This window comes from Anarhichas minor, unplaced genomic scaffold (assembly GCF_050575085.1).
Source record: "Anarhichas minor isolate MPS153535 unplaced genomic scaffold, ASM5057508v1 ptg000004l, whole genome shotgun sequence".
NCBI lineage: Eukaryota > Metazoa > Chordata > Actinopteri > Perciformes > Anarhichadidae > Anarhichas > Anarhichas minor.
Window position 1 is genome coordinate 918,948 of NW_027466450.1, and position 12,855 is coordinate 931,802.

The following is a 12,855-nucleotide window of genomic DNA, read 5'->3' on the forward strand; positions in this document are numbered from 1 at the left end:
GTCACTGAAATTCTGCAGATGTAAAAGGAGGTAAAACAGGGTGTGCACTGAGATCTTTTTTTTTTTTCCAACATCAAAGTTGCCCATGTGGATTTTTCTTTGAAACAGACGTACAACGTAGGTGTAGCAGTTTCTATTTGCATTCATTGTTACTCAACAAAATGCATTGTTGTGTATCATTGAGATCCAACAAGCGTGTTGAATGCATTTCAGGCTACGTTAAACACCTGTCAAGCCAGCTTTAGAAATCGGCATTGTTTGCATCCATGTTTGCTAGCTGGCAGTCTTCTTCTTCACTGCCTTTGTTGGAGCATAGCTACATGTCTTAGTGTATCAAAGGGAAACTTCTGGATTTTTACAACCTGGATTTTTTTAATTGGCCCAGTATTCAGCGAGAGCGATGCAGCTTTCGAGGCAATTCCTCACCGTCGTTATACGTCCACTGACAGAGCTTGTTTCTGACACTGACAGGCTCATATTTTTAAATACTGGTATCTGATTATAGTTTTTTTATTTTCCAACCAAGTCTCGCTCAAGGAGAAGTCTCGTTCTGAAATCTCTCGAGAGGTGACTTGTCAGAAGACAGCGATGGAAACGTGGGTTAGAGTTGGAGAGGGGAGTGCCGGGAAGAGTTGGTTGTGTTGAAATACAGGAAGTGTAGCTGTTATATCAACATTTTTTAATGTCATGAAAATTGTATAAATTACTTATTTTGCCTATGTATGTTGCAGGGCTGTCGTTGCAGTTGTTTCTTAGAGATTATTGAAATATGTGGCAAATTATTTTATCCCAGCGGCTCTATGAATTACTGTTTATATTCATATCCTTGGTCTTTGAATTGAGGCAACTACGACCTCCCCTCACCTGTTTTTATAAATTATTGTGGGAATTGTGGGAGCATCTTCTTGTAATAGCCCTTTCCCATTTTGCAGCTATATTATTTATGTGACTGTGCTGCACATCTGGCAGCAAGTGCAAAGGCTGGAAGAGAGGGATGAGATGAGTCTCTCATCTGTCCACACAGGTGCCACTCTCTAATCACAATCCCCCCTTTTTTTAGTCCAGTTACCTGCTGATGCTCACACTGACACCCAGATAACACCTTCCTCAACACCAACTTTGAGGTTTGATGGTGGTCAGGGCGTTTAATGCTGACTAATCCCCATAATTAAGAATTGGCCTTTAGAGATTTTACTGATAGATTTGAGATTATTGGACTCATTTTAAAGCCACTATGCGTGCAATCTTTAAGCGATTATAGCATCGTGCACTGTCCAGGTGGTATTCTGATGGTAGTTTTTGTTTAAGAGAATCGACAAACCTGGTGAAAACTAATAACGTCTGTCTTGCTTCCAGCCCTTAAGTCAGTGTCCTCAGGTCCATGGGGTTGAAGGTTGAAAGGACCACTCCTTCATTGCTGTCTGCCACAGTGTATTTCTATGCCTACGCACCGGTCGGACACATTATGTGTTAGGGTTTAGCTTGGACTCAAAGATAAGGTTAAGGTCACTGTTACCTCACAAAACAGAGAAGTTTCACACGAATGCCTAATAGGATGAAATGAAGTGATGACAAATTAAGACGGACATGGACGTAAACTGCAACTTGATATACGGCATACAAGCCGGTAATTCTCATTTTTATACTATCACGTCTCAATTAAAGAGACTGAATTATTCAATTAAAAAAAAAGATGTAAAGCAAAAGAAGAAAATATTTCCCCCCCCCAAAATTTGCCAGTACAACATTTCATGTCTGCTGTGATTTTGGAGGCGGTCCCACCTCACTGATTATTGACCGGTTGCTTTGAGAGTTGCTTTCCCTTGGCACAGCTGACCATCTGCTGCACTGACCTCAACGAATCCTCCCACTGGAGACATGGTTTTATCCCGTCACAAATGTATTTTATCGACCCAAAGCTCACGTCATTAAAGTATCAGTACAGCTTGCTGGGCAGACGGCATGTGTTTTAGTGTGTGCACCTCCTTCTTCTAAGCCCTTCTCACATGATATTCATATGGAGCTGAGCTATTATCCCCACAGTCCTCTGAGGCTCTGCGTCCGGTCTATGGCCCCCGGGCATTTGAGCGGATCACTTTATGCTCAAGTTACACGGTGCCGGTTCTTCCAAGTGCTCATCAGTATCCCTTTCACAGCCAATATTACAGTTTCAGTACGCTCGGTGTGTTTTGAGGGAGCTCCGCGCAGATTCGGTGTGAAAGCCGCGGATAAGGAGTCGCCGTAACACATTGTCTTCCCACAGTCCTACCGCAGAAAGGAATGGAGAAGATGCGTGATGCTCGAAGCCCCCAGGGCACCCTTTCACCTTTATTCTCAGTATCACTTTCTGCACCATCTTTTAGAAAGAATCGCTCAAATGCACACACAAGAACATAAAGTCTGTCTCTTCACGCATTCTAGAGCTGGAACAAATAGTACGAAGCTTCATTGATAACGCTAACATTGGAATTCTAAATCAATATTTGATTTTTGCATTATACCGTTCATTGTCTATAAACCTGTTATTTCTGCACAGGTTGCAGATAAAGATCGGGCGACGCTAATATTATTAGTGAAATACTATTTGCAGGATTAGATTCCAGCGTTGAATAGGATTGGTGCTGAATCTTTATCAAAATATTTCCAATAACTCCAGAGCCTTGCGAAGTCCAGAACTCTAAATTGATTGAAAAAAAAGAGACGTAATCATTTCCGACAGGCTTTTATCTAAGAAAGTATTCGGCTTGCAGTCTAGCAGCAGTCTAACAGCACCGTAAATTACAATCATAAAACCACGTGTGTATTTATGTTGACAAAACTCACCAGTTATTTTTTTTTTTTAAGTTCTTTGTTTGAGATTTGGAGCATTAATATAGCATCAAACCTCAATAGAAGCTTCAAATGTGAGGAAAACAAATGGCATTCATCACAGCCCTGGTGCACTCACAAGCAGATATTCACAGGCCAAGACTCACACTCTCACATAGGCAGATACACAGGCTTATTCAGCCGATGTCTGTGAGTGAGACTCTGGTTAATAACTGTTTGTTTCTCCTCCGCAGATGCAGGCTCAGGATCAGGAGACGATGGTAAGATTACTCGCCTCCTCCTCCTCCTCCTCCTCTGTTCTAACTCCACATGCGCTGCTTTTTAATGTATTTCTCTGTTTCTTCCCCCACCGACTCTCTATTTGCAACTCAGCAGACAAGTAAACTGTCAAACGAGTTCAGTTTATTTAAAGGAAGTAGGGGTTATTCATGACTCCAAACAATATGGTATGCATTCATAAACAAACCAAGAAGTTTGACTTGAATGAATCCAAATGTGAATATAATGACACGGCACAATCCAATAATTAAAATGTTACTTTTTAATTTAATTTATACACTTTTTAAAGCTGCAATTATCAAAATTGGTATATTGTTAAAGGATCACAGGACTAAGTGGTGAACATAGCGGAGCCAGATATTTCCCTCAACAGATAAACACGACCCCACATGAATGGAAATGTGGCTCCATTTCTGCTTTTATGTGTTAAAAATGCGACCATTCGCTTACACATTCACCAAAGCGGCTCTATAACGTGATAATTTGTCAGTGTTGTGTTTACAGCTTGATACCACTGCCCCCACATGGCCATTTACCTAAAGATAAGATAAGACAAGATAAACCTTTGGCGAATCCCCGAAGGGAAATTTGGTTGTTGCAGCGGCTCAAGGACGGCAGTAGCGCAGATGAATAGAGGAAGTAAAAGAAAGATAAAATAAGAGGTACATAAAACAACAACAAAAAAAAAGCATATGAGACAAAAAATGGCAAGGTAAAGTGACAGCGGTGTGATTAATAGCGGCAGAGTCGGCTATGGTACCTACATTAGCACAAGAAACAGATAACATCAGTCAGAATGTTATTTCAGCCTTCAAATTTCTAAGCCAGACGGCATATGCGGTGCTTTTATGATAAATTATCACTGAAAAATAAAAAATAAAAATATTCATCTCCAACAAAATTATGATTTTTCTCGCAGGACGCATTTCTTCCGTGGCAAGTGTGCGGCGACCGGCCCTAGTTTGGCTTGAAAAAAGACCCGGAGTGAAGGTGGTTGCGGGTGTGACTTTTTTTTGCCGCGTCATCGCCATTACAACCAATATGCGTACATGAATGAATTGTTTACCAGAGCACTAAATTCACAAGCAACAACGGTCATCATAGATCAAGCCTCTTAATCTTGCTCTCAAAGAGCTCCACATAGATGCATTTAACTGTAAACATGCACTGAAAGAGCTGCAGAATCCTGTGGGAAGCACTTGGTTAGGCCAGAGTCGGACCGGTCATGGGCAGCACCGGTGGGCCGGGACTTCATTTACCTGCCGCCCTTGTGACGTCTATGCCCAACAGGACAACCGCCAACATTCTGTACATCAATACACTTTTCGCTGCCATTCTTTTTTTACCCATTAAATGTATTTATATCTTTGTAATTCAACAGGAAGCAGGGAGTGTTTACAAAGGAAAACATATCAAAGTGGCCTTGATTGCATCATAATGAAACGAGAGGGGTTTGTTTTGGCTCACAACTGCTGCGGTGAATGATAATGTGACTGTGACGGGGAACTGTGATGGATTTTCTGTCTCAAGCTACTTCTTTCGAGTCTCGGCAAGATCATTTTCAGATCATCCTGAAATTTATGGCCTGGGAGGCAGGAAATAATTTGGAAAACCGATAAGTGTGTTTTGGAAAATGCAATTACACCATTTTTGTGTACACGGCTCACTAAAACATAACTGGCACAGTCCTCTGGGAATCCTAATCTCAGACTGATTAATTTGACTGAGGTTGTTGTTGGTTTTCTTTGGTACAACTGGGAGGCCGGATACACAAATCTACTTACACAACGCATGTGCACTGCCACTGTCATTTTCCCTCAACTGAAAATACTCAAGGCAATAGTTTCAAAAGAAGACGTGCAGGACAGTGCAGACCACATGTGGTACCGGGAACCTTGTCCTGTTTATTGTAGTGATGGAGAAGATATTTTGTATTTCAGTCATGCCAAAGCTCCAGCTAATTATTAATGTGCCATTCAAGTAAGACTCTTATTTGTTGCCTAATTGACGAACAAGAGCTGTTGTCATTCCAGACAGCACACAGTCGGTGGTCGGGTTGATCCGTCGGCGCATGTTCGTACACATGCATATATTTACTCCGGTCCGTCTCCGACAGTCGTCCTGTGTGTTTACCCATGCAGTCCCTTCATTAACTCTCATGCACAAGCATATATGAGAGAGAGATTGGAAAAGAGATTAGTTCCTCAAAAAAAAATAGAGACAGCAGACAGGCGGATGAACGAGCGGAAATGAAACTGGTGCTAGGTCAACCAGAGAGAGAGAAAGAGAGAGGGGGGTGGGGGGGGTGCTTGGACAAAGAAATGGCCCGAGGAAAGTCGCAAAATAGATAACAGAACTGAAGAAACAGAAGGCGAGTGATGCAGGTAAAGAGAAGGAGGGTATTCGGGGATAAGAGACACGAGGAAACAAAAGGAGACATACATTTTCATGTATGTCCTCTGAACACAATATTCTGAACAATTGCTGTGCTTTACATGGAGGCAGCAGGGTGAGGAGCATAACCTTAATTTGCATTGTGTATTCACATCTGGGGTGGAAAAGCTGACGTGAGCATTTGTCTCTTTTTCTCTTTATTCCATCAAGCGATGCCATTTAACTCTGTGCTGTGTTGTATGTTGGAAAGGGAACACACTTGTTTTTCAGCAATTTATTGGAAGGCACCGTCATAACTTTCCTGCAATTGTAAAAAAAAATGTTAAAAAGCATTCACAGGTGCCTGAAAGTATGATGTGCTCTACCAAAATAAATATATATAAATATAATTCTCATAAGATGACAAAAAAAAGCCATGTGTAAACGTACAACAAACCTGCACTTGATCGTCTGCAAAAGCTTAAGAAGTTGATTAAAGAGTGTGTTTGTCTGCTCCAGCATAAGCTGCAGATGTTAGCATGCCCGGCTAAATGGCTTGATACCTGCTGCACAGTAGAGTTGGAACGTCTGAGTCCTGTTTTGGCTGCGGGTACCCGCTGGGCGACCCGTCAAAAAGGAGATTTGCGGGTGCAAAAAATGTTTTTGTCCTCATTTCATTTTCAGGTTTGCTTTCTGGGTAAAACAAAGATTATGCTGGTCAGATCAAGGGTGTGGATTGTAAATAGATTAGGATACAAATGAAAATATTGATATTGTCAAGTTTTATTGTTTAAATCCTTTTGACTGCATCTTTCCGATCTAATTGGTAGGCCTATGTGTACATTTATTACTACATTAATATAAGTCAATGAAATTGACTGCATTTTATTGACAGCATTGGTTGTTTTCGGCCACAAAATTAGCTAACCAAGTCATTTGAACAGCGTATGGTTATTATAGGATTTGTGTACACTGTTGCACGCCGTGGTGCCGGGGCGGGAGCGGGTCTTCAGACTCGATCAGGTCTCTGCCGAATTTTACGTCCATGACCAAGGAGCGTTGCGGGGGCTCCATCACAAAAGCCCAGCTCACAACAGCACATCCACTGTGAGGGAGCCTGTCCTCGATGCTTGAGTTTAGGCTCAACACTCACACTCGAGCAATGTTACCGGGTGTAGTGTTACATTTGCCTTAGTCCCCATCCTGAAAGCCCTTTCCTTTTGTAATGCTGAAAGGGAAACATAGAGTTTGGAAATACAATCAATAATCTCACCTCTGTTCTAGAGAAGTGTTGATTCAGCTTTATGGAGGCTGAAATGTTTGGGGTGGGGGGGGGAACAAATAATTCAGAGTTTCTCTTGCATAATTGCTATCCGCATAATAGACTCACAAAATGCTCCATACCAGCCGACAAGGTTCTAATGTCCCATCCACACGTCTCGACAAACTTCTTCTTCTAACGAGCAGATTTAATGCGTGAAAGTAAATATAATTTCAGCTCCCAAAAAGGGAAAATATTGTTACATTTACTTCGCATTTGTTTGAAGCCAACATCAGATTTATGGCAAAACACAGACCGTAAACAGAGCGCAGACGAAGCATAAAAGAGAAAGTAGAGCTAGGACAGGAAATCATTTCCTCATGAAGTAAAAGTCTACTAATTCTACATTACAGGACATTTGCTCCCATAGAAGTATATTACGATGCTTGACTCTGTCGTCGTAAAAGCAGAAATTGATAGCATCAGGCGGGAAGAGTTTCGTGTCATTATCCGCATTAAAATAAGCCGCCATCCTCTGAAAACAAGCGAGAGAGGTTCGCTCTGAATATCCTCCACTGAAAGCTCTTCGCTCACCTTTGCTGACCTCTGGGTGTTTTAAAGCCGGAGAACTGTCCTTCTTCACCAACTGTCAGATAAATTTGACGTATCGATCATTCAGGAGGAAAAAGAGACAATTAAGAAAAAATAGCTCAGGGGCAGAGAGGGTATCTGCACAGTAGGGGAGCTGGGGGGGGGGGGCAAGGACAGGAGGAGGAGAAAGGCAAACACATCCTATAAAGATAGAATCGTAGTGGAGGTCGAGAGAGATACAGTAGAAGAGACGGGAGAGGGAGAGGGAGGTGGAGGAAGAGGACAGCGGCTGGTGTTTTATGAACAGGGGAGAAGGTTAAAGAAAGCGGTTGTTAAAGGCGGGTTGGACTCCTGTAGAGGAAATCAGCAGTGGAGAGTAAAAATCAAATGTATTTTAATGGCCAAGGATAAATCTACACGCATAAAGCTCCGCTCAGCTGGATCGTTGCCAGTTTCTTTAACTCTACATGTGTGTGCGCGAGGGTGCAGGCGAGCTGCGATGCCCATTCAGGCTCGTCACGCCGTCTTCTCTCTCGTGCGCTTGTTTATTTGATCTAATAAGAGAGACCACAAGTCAACTGTGCAGAGACATCCCTCGAGGACATGAGTCTGGTCACATGGCCCCTTTAGTCCGAATCAAGACATTTGTTCAAATCAAATTGCGCTGTGGAGAAAATTGAATTGCGCTCACATGATAACGGGGGGAGGTGGGGGGGGGGGGGGGGGGGGGCAGACAAAGGACAACCACCGCCTTGATCGTTGAAGTTTTCTGTGGGTGTCAACAAAGTCCCACTTGTGTATTTTTGAATTTGGCTACAGAGATGTTGTGCAGGTCTGTAGAAGCTGCAATGCTCCCTGTAAAGAAAACCCAACTATAAGAGAGATGCATGTTTATTATGTCACATGTAAGAAATGAGCCGTAGAGATGTTAGAAATGCAAGTCTTTATATTTAGCCACGCTAGCGGCCTGGCTTCATGGACGACAGCGTCAGTCAATCAACAACTAGATGGGTCGCCTGAATTGACCCGGGTGGGAGCGGTCATTAAATGTGTCAGAACCATGGACAGCTTCAGGAGGGGAGGGAGAGAGATGGAGAGAGGCTGCTGCTGCTCTTTTCTGTGGAATGATTGTTAGCGGAGGATGTCTTTTCTATAATAGTTTTCTGTGGCTGACCAGAGGCGTGTGGTCGGGAAGGGCTGTAAGGTTTTTCATTGCTCCCACTGGCAGGAGTAGGCAGCAGGGAAGAGTGGGTATAGGAGATGCGTTGTTCTCGTCTGATAGGTTGATGTTATCAGTGGATGACATGATACAAATGTCAACTAAAGGCTGAAGCGATTCCCTGAGTAACTCGATTACTAAAAATCGTGTTGGGGCGGGGGTTCACTGTGCTGTAAATCAACGGTGCGCGTTGAAATCGGCAGCAGGAGAGCTAGTTAACGTTAGCTGCTAGCAGCCGGTGGACAGTGCAGTCCTGATTGGCTAACTAACGGAGATGTTTTCACAGCAATATAAAATAGATATTAAATGTAGGAGGATAACAAGGATAACATTTACGTACAATTTTTGACGGTTTACACTGACACCATGACGGTTGGAGCCTTGAAACCCAGAATGTGATCACTTCGATGCACTAAATGGGTTTAGTTTTGACAGATAATAATATTGTATGAAATGTTTTTCTCAAAAGAAAACCATCGAGTTGTTCATCTAATTACCTCTAAAATGTCCTTCTGTAGAAAATCCTGAAGAACCAGCTACTTTAATTATTCAATATCTTTCTAACCTACATGTGATTCTGTTCTCTGTGGCTTTTACGATTCAATATTAAATATGTACTTTTTGAAAAATCCTCCAGTAGACTTAAATTAGTCCCAAATAAAACCACCGCTGGTTAGGGGGCAGCAGGACACTCCTGCCTCAAGGCCCGAAGTCAAAGATTTAAACTCTGTCATGCTCTGAGTGCTTCAGGCATTAAAGTGACCTAATTTCACTGCAGTTTCGGAGGGTAACTCTTATCTAAATGAAGTGCTTTGTCAAGGTCAAAACAGTGTCCCATGACTTATCAGAGCCATTATTCTGTTTGAATGGTAAAAAACGACTGCATTATGAGCCCTTATGATCGGCAGCGGGGAGAGCATCAGTCTGCCTGCAGTCTTAATACTAGTATTTATGAGGCATTGTCTAAGTGCAAGGGCGTAAGTTTGGTTTTAACATTGGTGGGGAAAGTTATTAAGTGGATTTTGGTGATTATTTTTGCATCAATCTATGGTGGAAATGTTTTTATTTAATGTAAAGGAGAAGATGAAATTCAGGCGCCAGTTGAAAATTCAAAATACACAAATATAACGGATTCTGTATTGCTTTATTCTCCTGTAGATCAACTTCTTTCATTTAATGCTGTCTCTGCTGAGACATCCGACATGTAGACATGAGTTACTCTTTCCGCCTCGTTTGTGTCTTTAACCTCTTAAAAAGTGCATGTGGTACCTATCAGCGTCAACGGTACATCAATTTAATTCATTTATACACCCGTTGACTTCAATAGCTTCTATGTGTTACAGCAAAATTTCTGCTCACGTTCAAAACTTTCTGCTGATTCAAAACATTTCCCACATATCTGTGTGCTTTTAGATGTCGAGGATAAAGTTTGAATATAATTAGAGAAAATTGTAATGTAACGAAAATAAAGCAATTCAATGAGAACAAAGTCATAATATTTTAAGATGAAATTTGTAATATTACAAGAATAAAGTTGCAATTTAATGAGAATAAAGTCCCCAAATTTGTTTTACCTGCCCTATAAAACCCCAACTAACAGAAACCACGTCTAATCATGCATGAATCTCACCATCGTGTGGCTTATTGCCCACCGCTTCTGATAAAGTGCGGGCTGGATCCACATGTTCAAACCAGCGGTTCAAATCCCCCGGAGTGCAGAGGAGAAGGGCGGGACTTTATGCTGCGGACACTCCTGGTCAGCTGATGAAATGATCATCTTGGGTTGTAGAGATCCAGGATAATAACATCGAATGACATTAGAGAATGGTACCACGGAGCGTCAATAGTTTTCAATAATATCTTCTAATACTATACATACGTATATGTGGTTCATCATCATATCGTTTTTGTGTGCAAAATTGCTGCCGTGAACACGACTTGTCACTGCGGTGCGCCACACACACACACACTCACATACACACACACACACACACATTCTGCCTTCTCCAGTCACCTCGCCACCACGGATAGTCGTCTTTTTGACGGCTGTCAGTTTCAAGTGGTTTCACGTCATTCAGATGCAGAGAGACGGTGGGGCTTTTTAGGAAGTAATGATCGAGGTCCGGACCTCGTGTGACCTCATGGCTGGCTACGGCCACGAGGTCACACCAGAAGTGAAATCTCTCCGTAACTGTCAACGAGCGATTCTGCTCCTCTGCTCCTCTCCTTCTGTGTGTGATAATGTGAAATATGTTGCTCAAATATTATTCGGGACACTTCTGGTCTCCCAAAGTATTGACAGGGACATGTCCCTGCCGTCCATATGCAAACCTACAGTACGCCTAAGTGTTGTCTAAGTGTCTCTCTCAGCCACCTTATTTTCTTTGTGTGTCTCTAATCATTCGCTGAGCTTTGTTCAAGCTCAGACTTTTTAAGCACTAGTCCTTCTGCGCCATCAAGACTATTAAAATGACTGCTCCGTCATTATATCGCCGTAGATAACGCGACAGTCTCTCCGAGATAGATACCGGCTTTAGATCTGTTTGAATATTCCCGTGCACATGCGACACACCCTGCCCCCTCACTTTATTTTTACATTTACTTTCCCTGAGTGTTGACGAATGAAAAGATAAACACTGGGCTCAGGCTTAATTGAAATACAATGACCCGATTGGCATAATTCATCTAATGATCAAACCCACAACACTATGGATTTGCAAGCACTTCATTAATTTGAATTAAGGGCGAGGTTCCACCGCGGCGCAATTATGAATTCAATTTCAATTGATCTCCCCGTGGTCGGTATGCAGCAATGCACAAAAATAATTACATGAGGTTATTCTGTGGACTCTCCGAAATATTCTGGAGCCACACATTCAGTCAAAAGCCCAGTGTTAGTGCTGATGCTAGCCAACGTTAAGCATAATCAGGAACGAGCTCAGTGTTTGGTGAGCATGAGCTCATCTGACATAGGAAACAAGGTAGAACAGAATAGAACAGGACGGTGAGTTACTGTGGTGTAATAGCTGGCTGACCTGCGGTGATTGTTCCACCATCCACTTCAGCAGCCTCCACAATGACCAGCTGCCACCCCAGTCACACTGCTATTGCTATGGTAACCAAGTTAGAGGTTTTGGGGAAGTGAGTAATCTAATCTTCCCACTTTGTGGCATTGCGATAAGGCCCACCACCGCCAGCCCACCCGTGTGTGTGTGTGTGTGTGTGTGTGTGTGTGTGTGTTTGTGCATGTCCTATTTTGTCATTCTATGCTGCACGTCTCTCTCTCTCTCACACACACACACGCACACACAAACAGAACCTATCTAGCCAATATGTTCCACCCTAATAGGCAGGTGAAAGCCGAAGGGCAGATAGGCTTCCAGCCCTGTTGAAAAGCCCGAACCTTAGTGACGTTGACATTCTGCACCAATAGCCTCGACATTAAAGGAAAGCTCAGTGAAAACAGAAAAGTTATGGTCCCATTTTGAGTAAAAAACATGATAAAGCAGGGTATGTTTTAGGGCGTGGTTACCTTGTGATTGACAGGTCGCTACCGCTACCAGAGCCGTATACGGCGTCTGTACGTCACTCCTCCGCAGTCAAATATGGTCACTTCTGGTCACTGGTTGCAAAACACCAAGATGGCGACGGCCAAAATGCCTGACTCACGGCTTCAAAACCGTAGTCAGATTAACTCCAACGTAAACCCATCCGCGTCTTTTTTAGACGCTCAGATCAACGGGTGTGGTATTAATGAGCAAGAAGATCAGTGAGGGCGGATTGGGGGGAAGTGGGGACACAAACACAGGCTTTTTACTGGAGTGATTTTATTACCGACAGTGTTATGTCAGGTGACGTTAGGTCACCAGTCGGGATGAGATCACGTTGAACTGACTGTCTGATCAGACCTGTGTTGATCAAGCCCACGAGAACAGCTTTATCCCACACAGAAGTATTAAATTGTGAGGGCTGAACATGAAAGGGCTTTCCAGGACGGTTAGCAGAGAAAAGCTTCAAACATTAGAAACATTACAAGCACAGCAAGACTGAAATGAGAAAATATGATAAAATGATGTACCCGGGTTTATATTTTATTAAATATATTCTATGAATTTAACTTTTGATGTCTGCCAACATATTTGAGGAAACGCTAATGTAGTTCATAGGACTGGTTATAGGACTGTCACATTGATGGTGCAGAATCTATAAATAGGCTAAAATTGGCTTCACTTTAATCACTTTATCTTTTGCTGTGGTTATAGTTGCTAAAATGGCTAACATATCTGCTAATGAACAGCATTAA

The 12,855-nt window shown here is 42.5% G+C and overlaps 1 protein-coding gene across 1 annotated transcript in view; it reads left to right on the forward strand.

The window, feature by feature from the left end:
- The window catches only part of tmeff2a (transmembrane protein with EGF-like and two follistatin-like domains 2a), a 100,542-nt gene that overhangs the window by 48,658 nt on the left and 39,029 nt on the right, over positions 1 to 12,855 (forward strand). Inside the window, exon 4 of the mRNA XM_076111755.1 lies at positions 3,063 to 3,089. Within this exon, the coding sequence (XP_075967870.1) occupies positions 3,063 to 3,089 (27 nt within the window). The remainder of the gene's footprint in view (positions 1 to 3,062; positions 3,090 to 12,855) is intronic.